Consider the following 11,784-nt stretch of genomic DNA (forward strand, 5'->3'; position numbering starts at 1 on the left):
TTTAACGCATTAAATTTGAGAAACACAGAGAACAGATAGAATTATTTTTCGCAATCCAGCCCATCCAAAGGTTTTGATCGAAACTACGCCCATTTACGATAATAAGGTTTAATTTTTGAATAATTCAGGACCAAAATAGTTGAAGAACAATAAGTTCTTGCGTGATAAATTTAATTCGACTATAGTCAATATATACGTCGGTTCGTATTTTGAGCTTCCTCTCATATAAGGCTTTCTCATAAGACATCTATACTTAAAAGGGCTTAATCTGCTTTATTTTATGATGAAAAATTTTAAATAGTTAATAAACACTGCAAGAAAAACATAAATATTTTGTCTTAAATGAATTGATGAATTTAAAATGATTTCTAGGTGTGGGGTGAAAAGCGTTTGAAAATATAAATAAAATTTATAAAGCTAAGGAACTTGTAAAAAACTTGACAGAAGGACGTACAACGATAAGTTGTTCTTAGCAATATTAAGCAGGTATTAAGCAGTCTTACTGGAATGATCAAGTTATGTTAAACCTTTTGAAGGGGCTTATAAAGTATTAGTTTTAAAATTTTAATGAAAAACCGCATAAGAAATTAAACATTTTTTGCTTATACAATAGTCAGCAAAAGCTTCATGTAAGTTTTTTTATTAATTTGTCTGCTCTATTTTCAATAAATAATAAATAATAGTAAATAAGGTTTGTCAATTTAGTAAAATTTTGTTATTAAAAAAAAAAAAAAAAAAAAAAAAAAATTATCAACGACTGACGAACATGACTACATTTGATTGCTACATTTAAAGCTTTCGAAATGTCATTTTTAGAAAATCGATGTATATTCCGGTAGCGGGTGCGAAGATAGATAAGCCATAATATTCCCCTATTAGTTTTTTTCCTTTTTGCAGATTTTTATGTGTAGTGACTTGTGGAGGATAAGTAATACAAAATTGGACAAACCCTTTGCGAATTTATACGGCAACGAGAAGTCGTACCCCCAAATATTGCTTCGGATATAGGTACCGTCAGCGAAGATGGACCAAATTGGTCCACCATACAGCCGCAAAAGTAATTATAACGCATTTTTTATTGTCAGTATTGCGGATTGTGATTAAGATACAATCAAAGTATAATAATAATTGGATTGGTAATTAAATTAAACTATTTATACTTTTTGATATAAATTAAAAGAGGAAGGGACATATTCAGGAAGAAAATTTGATTAAAAAAAACAATCTGTAATATTGACATTTCGACATATATTTTCGATTTATTATTATTTTTTTTTTTTTAACATTTTACCTTTTAAAATTTTTGGATATAGAGTGTCTACACCTGGCGGCCAGAAAGATTCAAGTAGTGAGAGCAAAGCTTTAAAGCAAAAGTCAGGAATATCTGCACGCTATTCTAGAACTATTCTACCGAGCAATTATTTTGAAAATGCATATTGTAGTAACACCGCTCACAATCTTCAAAGGCCATTAGAAACAGCACAGCAGCAAAAGCAGAAGAAAATTTCATCGAACGGAGAACAACAAAGTATTCACATCAAATCGTCGCCAATAACCACATCGTCATCCCTATCCCCAACGCTTTTGCGTCACTCTAGAAAAACAAGCCGATATCTTAACACAGCCAAATATTCGCCGACTGAAACAACTGTGAAGAAGTCAGCTAGCACGCTTTATCGAGTTTTACAAGAATTTTCCGAGGATCTGCTTATACGAACAACAAAAACAGTCAGTCATAATCCGAGAACCACAGTAATGTAAACATTTTTGTTTTAATTTTCTTATAATGTACTTAAATCAGACGTTAGACGTGTAAGTAGGGTGCATTTTTTCATTTTAACATTCCTTTACGCAAAGATATATTAAATTTCCATATAGAGTGCACGAAGCACGGATAAAAACGCTTGGCAAACTTAACGTTCGTTATTTTCGAATAACGTATTTAAATTACATTATTTTTCTAATCGAGGTCCGCCCCGCCGTCTCAACACATACCGTTCTATACTATAAACCTATTAAAATAAATAACACTGTTTTTATATGATATAAAACATAACGTGATTATTTGTTGTCAGTCCAATATTGCTCCGCCCGCATAAAATCTTAAATTGACATCAAAAAGAAAAATAAAAAATAGATTTAGTTGGTTCAAGTTTTGGATATTCTAAATTATTGATAAAAAAAAAAAAGAGAACTTCTAATCAATACAGAGAGGTAGAAAAAAAAAAGCTTAAAATTTTCACCAACTATCCGCAGCAGAACTATGATTGCGGTTAGCTTCATTGATTTTTGCATTTATTTTCGAAACGGCCCAAAAAAAAAAAAAAAAATTTTTTTTTTTGAAAATGTAATTAATTTTTTTTTTTTAAATAATTAGAGGAACAGGAGAGAACGACGTGGTTAATTTTGTAACTTAGGTAAATTAAAAAAAAAAAAGAGTAGGATGAAGGGGGGGTGGGGGGTGGTTAGCAAATATTATAAGTTTCAATGTCGCCAGGAAAAGACGGATATATGCCATGGCAACAAGAATATTTAAGTTATATCTTTACAGTAGGACCGACAGGTATGATTGATTCTCAAATCAGATTCTCCACTCTTCTTCTTTCAGCCTCCTCAATATTTTATTTAAATTTTCATTAATATATATTTATTATTAATTAATAAATAATAAATTTTATCGTACAGCTCTACACCAATAAATTGAAAAGATGTTCTAAGGATAGTGGGCAAGATAAATATTTGGAATCTGGTATTTTGATTGCGCCGAAAAAACAAAAAGCATTAGCAGCCATGGAAGAAACTAAAAGTCAAATTTTACCGTCTGTCGCCCGTCGATTTGATGGGTCAGCTGAACAGGCGGCAACTCATGGTAAACAATCAACGGCAGGAGCTGACGTTGAAGATAGGAATCCTCTTAGGCATTCCACATCAAAATCATCGTCAAATATAGAAGCGGCTCCTTGCACAGCAATACAAAAATATAATCCCAATATGCGTTTCATACGTAAGAGTGTCGAGCAATTGGCCAAAAGTGTTAACACAAACTATTTGGAATTGGAAACTGAATTTCCTCGCGACTACGATGATAACATAGAAATGTTATCCCGCGAAACGGAACATTTGGAAGAACAATTTCGCACTCCAACTAAGACAAGTACTAACGATCTGTCGGGACAGTGTTTAGTACCGGTTACATCTACACAACAGTCCGAAATTGATGAAAAACTGAGCGAAACGGTGAAGGAAACAAATATCAAAACGGGCAGTAATACATCGAATGTTAAACGTGTGGGCTTCAAGGTTGAGGAGAAATTGGCCGAATGTAGCATCGTTTCCAAGGGTACATCTAAGTTAAGTGGTCGCGTTGAATATTTGAAACAGTTTAGTGCTGATAAGAGCTGTGAAACGGAACAACAAGCCGGATCGGATACAATATCGCATAGTACTAATACCGTGGTGAAAACATCATCTGCGGCTGCTGTTCAAACAACTACAACATTTCCTAAGCCTCCTATTAAAGATGATGATGATGAACCTATAGCCATGTCGCCATGCGGGCGTTTCTTTAAATATGATAAAGAAGTGGGACGTGGCAGTTTTAAAACGGTCTACAGAGGTCTGGACACGGAAACTGGTGTGGCTGTCGCTTGGTGTGAACTCTTGGTACTAATATTATACATAAAGCAATCGTTCTAATAATATGTATATATATATATATATATATATATATATATGTACAAATTCATTTTGTTCATTTAGGATAAACAAGTAAAAAAAAGCGAACGTAAACGTTTTCGCGAGGAGGCGGATATGTTGAAAAAATTGCAGCACCCGAATATAGTACGTTTCTACACATATTGGGAGTTCAATGTGTCTCGTAGGAAAAACATCGTTCTAGTCACTGAACTGATGCTGTCGGGTACATTGAAGTCGTAAGTGTTGTTGTTGTTGTTATACTCGCGCAAACTGTAAGCAAAAAAAAAATGATCTTACTTTATATTATTTTCATTTGTTGTTGTTAGGTATCTTAAACGCTTTAAAAAAGTAAATCCGAAAGTTCTTAAATCTTGGTGCCGACAAATTTTAAAAGGACTCCATTTTTTGCATACGCGTACATTGCCAATAATTCATCGTGATCTAAAATGTGATAATATATTTATAACGGGAACTACAGGAAGTGTTAAAATAGGTGACCTGGGCTTAGCCACCCTAAAAAATCGTTCTCATGCAAAGTCAGTCATAGGCACGCCAGAGTTTATGGCTCCCGAGATGTATGAAGAGCACTATGATGAATCGGTTGACGTTTATGCTTTCGGTATGTGCATGTTGGAGATGGCAGTTTCCGAATATCCTTACAGTGAATGCAAAGGTCCTGCTCAAATCTACAAAAAGGTAATATCGGGGATAAAGCCAGCTGCTCTTAACAAAGTTGAAGATCCTGCTGTCCGTGAAATTATAGAAAAATGCATAGAATTGAAAAAAGAAAACCGTCCCAGCTGCAAAGACTTGTTAAATTCTGAATTTTTTGGAGAAGATATCGGTATAAGGGTAGAACCCACGGCCACTGAAACGTTTCTAAATAATCCGGAAAAAAATGTCATAGAGTTTCGTTTACGTTTCCTCGATCCCAAGAAACGCTCCTCGAAACATAAAGAAAATGAAGCGATACAGTTTGAATTTGATATTAAAAAGGATGACTGCGAGCAAATCTGTCAGGACATGAAACAGGAGAACATTATATCAGAAGAGGATGCAAGAGCAGTTGTGCGGCTATTAAAAGTTCAAGTATTTTCGTTACTAAAAGAACGAGTTCAACGTCAAACGCAACTGCAATTGCAAAATGAGAAATCACGTTTGGAAAAACTTGCTCTACAGAAACAAAGAGAAATGTTGTTACCATCAAATGTAGAAGAAGATGAGGAGGAAGATGAAGGTGATTCTGAGGAGGAAGAGGACGCTAGTAAAGGACAGTGCAACCAGCAAAGCCAAAATCAAGCCGAAGGTGCACAAGTAATACAACAAGCCGACTCCACTTGCGATCAATCTACTAAATTGGGACAACAACATCAACAGGTGACCGTCTACCAGCAACCAAAGACGCAATCACAACAACTTGTCACTGCTGCCAATTACTCATGTCAAGATCTGCAATCATGTCAAGCTATTTTATCCCCAACGGGAAGGCAGTCGCAAACACAATTTTATACTGCTGCCCCGACAGCAGCTACAACGCAACAGCAGCAAACTTCTCAGGTATTATTTCCTAATAATATTTTTTCTTAAACAAGGGCACTGACTGTGACTATACATGCATATTATGTATTTATGATATACATTATGTTGTATATTGAGAAAAGATTCCTCTAAAAGAGTCTGATTGACTTCTTCATAATAATTGTCTGTGTTGTTCACAAAGCACATGGTATATTAATGGCCCTGTGCCTATCTCAGGTTGTAGATATTTATGTCAATATATCTTGCTTTAACGATTACAATAAAATCGAGAATATAAGGATTATGGCGTGTCTGATGCAATTTCGTGAATGTTACCGACGAAATGAAGCAATGTTTGGATATAACATCGGTGGTTGCCTAACAGCGACATATTTTTATTAAAAATATATATAGTTTTCATACTTAACGATTGTCAACTATTTTGATTATGATTTTAGGTGCACGCCCCCGCTCAGCATCAGCAATTCTCACAGCAACCAAAACAGCAATTCGCTATGCAATATTCAACCATGCAGCAGCAACAGCCGGCTTTAATGCAACAACAGCAGCTGAATCAGCAGCAAGTGGCAACTTTACAACAAACTATGCAACAACAACACCAACAGCAGCAGCAGCAACAACAACAACAACAACAACAACCACAACAAATAAAACATACGAACAATGCTAACAGCACTCATTATCAACATCAACAGCAATCACCAAAGTCTCCTAATCGTTCGCCGTCCCAACAAGATGCCGACGATAAAACAGCAGCCAACCGTGCAGCGAAAACACCTCGATCAAATCGTAGCACTAACGAACGTATTCCTAAACTTAGCGTTACTGGTATCGACTCTGGTACAGTTATTAACTGTCATATGGAGAACAAACAAAAGACTATAACATTTAAGTTCGATATACGCGATGTTAATCCCGTCGAGGTAGCCAGTAAATTGGTAAATATTAACAAATCCTTTAAAAAAAAAAAAAACAAACCAAAAATTGAATTCAATTGTTATATGTTTTATGATTTATAATTTTTTGTTATAATCTTCCTTTCAGGTAGCGCAAGATCTGCTATCGCAATGTCAAAGTACATCGTTTATCGAAATGATTAATGACATTATACGCCAAGTAAAATCGAATCCTAATCAAATTCCTGTACCTACTATTTATAGACGTAATATTGAAAAGGTAATGTGTGCTTTAATGTCTTTCATACACAGTTACACGCAGTATATTATCATTTTTATTATCAACTAATGGGAATACAACTATTACTATTACGATTACTACTACGATTACTACTACTATTACTACTACTGTTACTACTACTATTACTACTACTATTACTACTACTACTACTAATTATACAATATAAGTTCTTTAAACGCTTCTTGATACATTGTAACGAATTCTAAAACATTTTGTTTTAGTATTCAATGCTTTTTCTCTGTTATCGTACTTAAAAAAAAAAAACTGGTATTTTCTGCGTATGTGACTACTAAAATTTATGTACATATATGTGTGTATGTATGTATATATGCATATTATATATAATTATAATTTATGAAATGAGCCATCTTTTCAAATGCAGATATATATATATATATATTTTTTTTTTTTTTTGATAGTTGGTAAATTTCGATCTAGTAAGTGGTTGTGTATGTCATTGATTGTTGTAGAGAGTCTAGCGTTGCCTTAAAAGAATATCATTTTTGCATACTATTAAAATGCTTATCCATTATTGGTCATACACACATTAGAAGTGAAGGGTCTTACATGGATATAGTTGAAAAAGGTATCACTTCTAGTCTCTAAAATTTTATTTTTGAACTTTATCCGTGAAAGTTGTATTTAACAACTAAGAAATATGATCGCACTTTGCATAACTGAAAATAAAAAAATGCTCGATCCATTCGCTCATTTGTTCGTCATCTAATATAAAATGACTACATTGCAAGTCATAAATGAATAATTTTCCCCCTCATCAAGATATGTATTTTTTTTTTTTTTTTTTTTTTTAAAGCATTCATATAACAAATGAAAAAAAAAAAACTACATTCGCTTTAAGGTGAATCTTGGATAACCCACCACCTAAAAAAATAGTACATATGTTCTCTTTTAAAAAAAAAAAAAAAAAAAAAAAAAAAAAAAAAAAAATAGGTAGAAATTGTTAAAAAAAAAATTTAACACATATATATTTTAATCAATTAATCAAAGCTCTATTTGAAGCAGAATTCTTATGCAAATGTGTGTAATCCAACTATTGAATCATCTTTCTTAAGCATCTTCTGGAATCGTAGCATTTCCTTCTATTCGTTTTCGATATGTTACGAATTGATTCAGATCGCGTTCAACGACGTGGCGATGGTAAATATGGGTTTTGTTGAGATGTGAAGCTCACACACATATACAATACACTACGCTTCCATAGAGACCCCTACACACGCAAAGGAAGACAGGAAGAGAGCCGTATCCGCAGAAAATAATGTGTACTTAATCGATGAAAACATATATATATATATATATGTATATGTATAATACAAAAATAAATATTCAAATAAATCTTCAACACTTGAAATATCAATCAAATTTGGTGATCTTAAAACATCCTCTGAGCGAAATTTCCACTAAATTTCTCAATACAATCGATACGTATGCTGATTGGTTCCTTATTAGATGATCGTAAAAGCCGATTAGGGTGAGGCAGAGCAAGCATTTCAAACACTTAATCAATTCAATAATCTTGTCCGTGGACGCTTTTTATCCCAGATATGTTCGCATTTTCGAATGGATGTCGTTACCATTCGCATTTTGCATGATTTCTAATACGAAATCCATTGATTGTAGACAACGAATTCAGAGCGTGTTCTTTAATCGATCGTTTCACTTATGTCGGAAATGAGCGCGAGAATAATTAGTACAAGCAATTATTGTATACAAACTAATCCGCAGGCGTCTGCCAAAGCAAGCATTCATGTTTTTTAGGGCTCACTAATTTGAAATTGTACCAGTTAAACACGATTCCTGGCGTTTTTTTTTTTTTTTTTTTTTTCTTATAACATTTCATGGCACAGATAATCACGTTGTCGTTATGATTATACGGTTACAGTGCTGCAGATAGTAAATTATAAATTATTTATAAAAATAAAAATTGTTTTTTTTTTTTTTTAAATTTTTCTAAAATTGCTTCTCAAAACTCAGAAATATTGTGTTTTTTGTGAAGGCCGATCATTGGCAGTTTTAAATTTTTATTTCAATTCCAATTTAATATTTCCTCCACCTTAGGAAATATATATATATGTTCGGTCCAAGGTCACTCCATTCTGCAACCTATTATTGCAATTTATAGCAATAGCTATAAATTCAAATGTAACTTAAAGTTCTCAGTAAATGTTTCTGTCTGACCGATATTTTGACCGATAATAACAATTCCAAAATTCCGTTTACACATTTAGTCCAAAGTCAAATTGTTTTTCTTTACGAATCCAAATTTTAAAATGCTTTTTATTCTTGTCGAAAATTGCGATATATTAGCACGTGGAATCAACTGTCAAGACAAAATTCGAGCAGTCAATGATCGATCGACACTGCTCTCGCAAATTCATCTAAGACAATACATTACAATGCAAGACGTAAATGCGCGCTCTCTTGCGCTAGTCTTGCATGTCAGTTTTACACCACGCATCTTTTCATTACAGCCGTGTGTGGCTCGGTTTTCATAGATTTGTAATCAATCGTTTCAAAACTGGCTCAATTTCGTCTCGTTTCAGAGGCACGCGAATCGCACGCGAAAACACATTTCATTCTTAATTAATGTGACATCTAAATAGAGAGAGAGAGAGAGAGAGAGAGAGAGCTTCTTGTGTTTGTAGAGTCAGGCTTATGTTCAAAACTGCTTCTTAAATCAATTCAATATTCAGTTTTGTAGCGATGTCACAAAATTAATATATGTCGACTTTTCATTCATTATTTATTCATTTCTTCTTTTTTTTTTTTTTTAATGAATTTCGTCGCCTTTAGAGGATTTAAAATAAAAATTTCCCAAAACGTGAACGACCAAACTTTATTACAAACATCCCCTGAACATTTTCATTTCGATCGAAGCGATTTTTCCTCACATTTAAAACATATTTTTTGTATTAACAAATGTCATTAATACTTTTCTTTTTATTATCTAACTTATCAATCGACTTTCAAATGCTCTATAGTATAATATATGGCTTCTTGCATACTTTCGAGTTACATAACTTTCGAGCCATTCTCTCATTTTTTGCAATCGTAAAATATATTAAATATTATGTAAAATTATAATCGAACTGATTTAATAAACTCACCCTTCAGGCCATATTTTAGATAGCTTAGATCGATCATCATCAAAAAGCTGGTGTCGTCCTTGCTTTTCACAAGACTCAAATAAATAATGATTTCGTCTCTCGTCGATCGTAGGTTGTTGCCTATCGAATAGTCATGTTCAAGGGTGAAAAACGTTTTTCCATGCACTGAAATTTTAAATTGCTTTGACAAATACTTCCTGCAAGGGATAATAAATAACATCAAGCTAGAAAGAAGAGATTTCTTTTGGGTGCAAAGGAGGCAATAACAGAATAATTATGTTCGAGTAGATTTACCAGGAATTGGAAACGACAATTAGGGGCACGCGGTATACCCCTGACCCGAATTTGAATTAAAAAAGAAAAAAAAATCATTTAATCTATATATCTTCCTATATCTAGAGAATTACGTCGGTACAAGGGTTTGTGGGGAAAAGTTCAATTAACGACCGAGAAAAAGTCACTCGTTTATTAATAAAAAAAAAGTTTCGGTTAGCTTAGGTCGAAAATGACCTACGTGTGGCGCCCGAGAGATGCTGTGAAAAATTCTTATGAAAAAAAATGAAAACTTTTATCTGCCACAATAGACACATATTTATTTTTTTTTTTTTTTTTCATTATATCCAGCACCGAAGGATGGCGAGGAATGGTATATTCACTTTGTTGAAACGTTTGTGATGGCCAGAAGGAAGCATCACCGAACCCAAAAAGTGTAGATAGTTCTATACAGTATCAAATTTTAAATCGATATAAGCATGTCCGTCTGTCCGTCTGTCCGTCCGCGTTATCTCTGCTGTAAACACTGTTATGGCCGCACAAATGAAGCGCTGTTAATTTCAAATTTGGCAGAAACATTGGAAGTTCTTGCAAGCAGGTTGGTATTGAAAATGGGCCAAATTGGTCAAAGGACACGGCCGCAGCGTCACGTAAATGGGGAACACTTCTGTTTTTCAAAAGGAATGGAAAATTGCTTTTTTTAGCTCATTACAAAAATTTGAACGCATGTTCTACGGGCAATTCGTGAACACAAGTGGAAAAAATTTACCACGCCTACCCAATGTTATAGTGTATCCAAATTTAATTGTTTTGTCGATATCTTAATAAAGCGCAACAAAAAGCTTCAAAAAGTATAGAAGTTCTTGGCCAGTTTCAAATTTGAAATTCACCTAAACATGTCCGCCCGCCCATCTGTCTTTTTGCGCAACTGTATGCTAGATATCCTCTCGTTAACGAAAATGGAGATATTGCAAAAGAATTTAAAAATGACTTAAACTTTTCAAAGGACACGCCTATATCGCCCACATGCCTTTACAACATAAACCTACGTCCACTCCATATTATAGAGCATGGAAATTTTCTTCTTTTACTTCTTTTACCTTTACTTTTGAGGTAAACGGTAATGGGTGTAAAAGATTCGGTCCCGACCGAATTTAATTTTCTTCTTACTTGTTTCCTTTTTTCGACATTCGTCAAACGTTCGTTTTACACGGAATTGGGGAAAAACGGGACAAGAAAACACAATAATTTCCAAAAGGTTCGCTCTATTATTACTACTACTATTATTATTATCATTAATTTCGCCAGAGAAATAAATTCTAAGACTAAACTCTTAAAAGCATCTAAGCATCTAAGGCTATCGGCTTTTATTAAAAACTCTACCGCACTTGAGATTCGAATCCACGACCATTGAGACTTGCTAGTCGAGATTCCTCGCCTTCGGCTACTCAGGCGGATAGGTTCGCTCTACTTTTCTTTCAACTTTTTGGTATTTAAGTATTTATGCGCAGAAGAAATTCATTATGTTTATGCATATATATACTATGTATGCTACTAATTTTTCTATCGATTAAATATAATATATATTGATCGGTGTTCAAGTTTCAACTATCAAATTAATTCATTTCATTTATTATATGATTTTTGCTAAGCCAGTCCATCTTACGTTTGGTCTCGTAAAGAGATGATCTAGTATTTACAATTATGCGGTTACTTAATCATATCCATAATATTCAAATTTAACGATTTTATTATAGTTCTTGAAAGCTGGAGGTGATACATTTTTCAATAGTATTTGTATTTAAAGTCCAAGTAATAAAAAGAAAACAAAAAGGACTTTGCTTATAAGAAGCTACAAACTTTCACTATGATTTCATTTTAATCATGGCATCCTCTTCTTTTTTTTTTTTATCTTGAAAATATCAATCAATTCGTATTTATTTATTTATTTATT

The 11,784-nt window shown here is 33.4% G+C and overlaps 1 protein-coding gene across 1 annotated transcript in view; it reads left to right on the forward strand.

Moving 5' to 3' along the window:
* The first annotated feature begins 935 nt into the window (after positions 1-935).
* LOC119644910 (putative uncharacterized protein DDB_G0271606) overlaps positions 936-11,784 on the forward strand; it is a 33,319-nt gene continuing 22,470 nt past the window's right edge. The window contains exons 1-7 of the mRNA XM_038044654.1: positions 936-1,057; positions 1,314-1,752; positions 2,686-3,663; positions 3,760-3,932; positions 4,023-5,253; positions 5,673-6,173; positions 6,280-6,477. Coding sequence (XP_037900582.1) covers positions 2,791-3,663; positions 3,760-3,932; positions 4,023-5,253; positions 5,673-6,173; positions 6,280-6,477 — 2,976 coding nt within the window. The 5' untranslated portion in view covers positions 936-1,057; positions 1,314-1,752; positions 2,686-2,790. The remainder of the gene's footprint in view (positions 1,058-1,313; positions 1,753-2,685; positions 3,664-3,759; positions 3,933-4,022; positions 5,254-5,672; positions 6,174-6,279; positions 6,478-11,784) is intronic.

This window comes from Glossina fuscipes, unplaced genomic scaffold (assembly GCF_014805625.2).
Source record: "Glossina fuscipes isolate IAEA_lab_2018 unplaced genomic scaffold, Yale_Gfus_2 0, whole genome shotgun sequence".
NCBI lineage: Eukaryota > Metazoa > Arthropoda > Insecta > Diptera > Glossinidae > Glossina > Glossina fuscipes.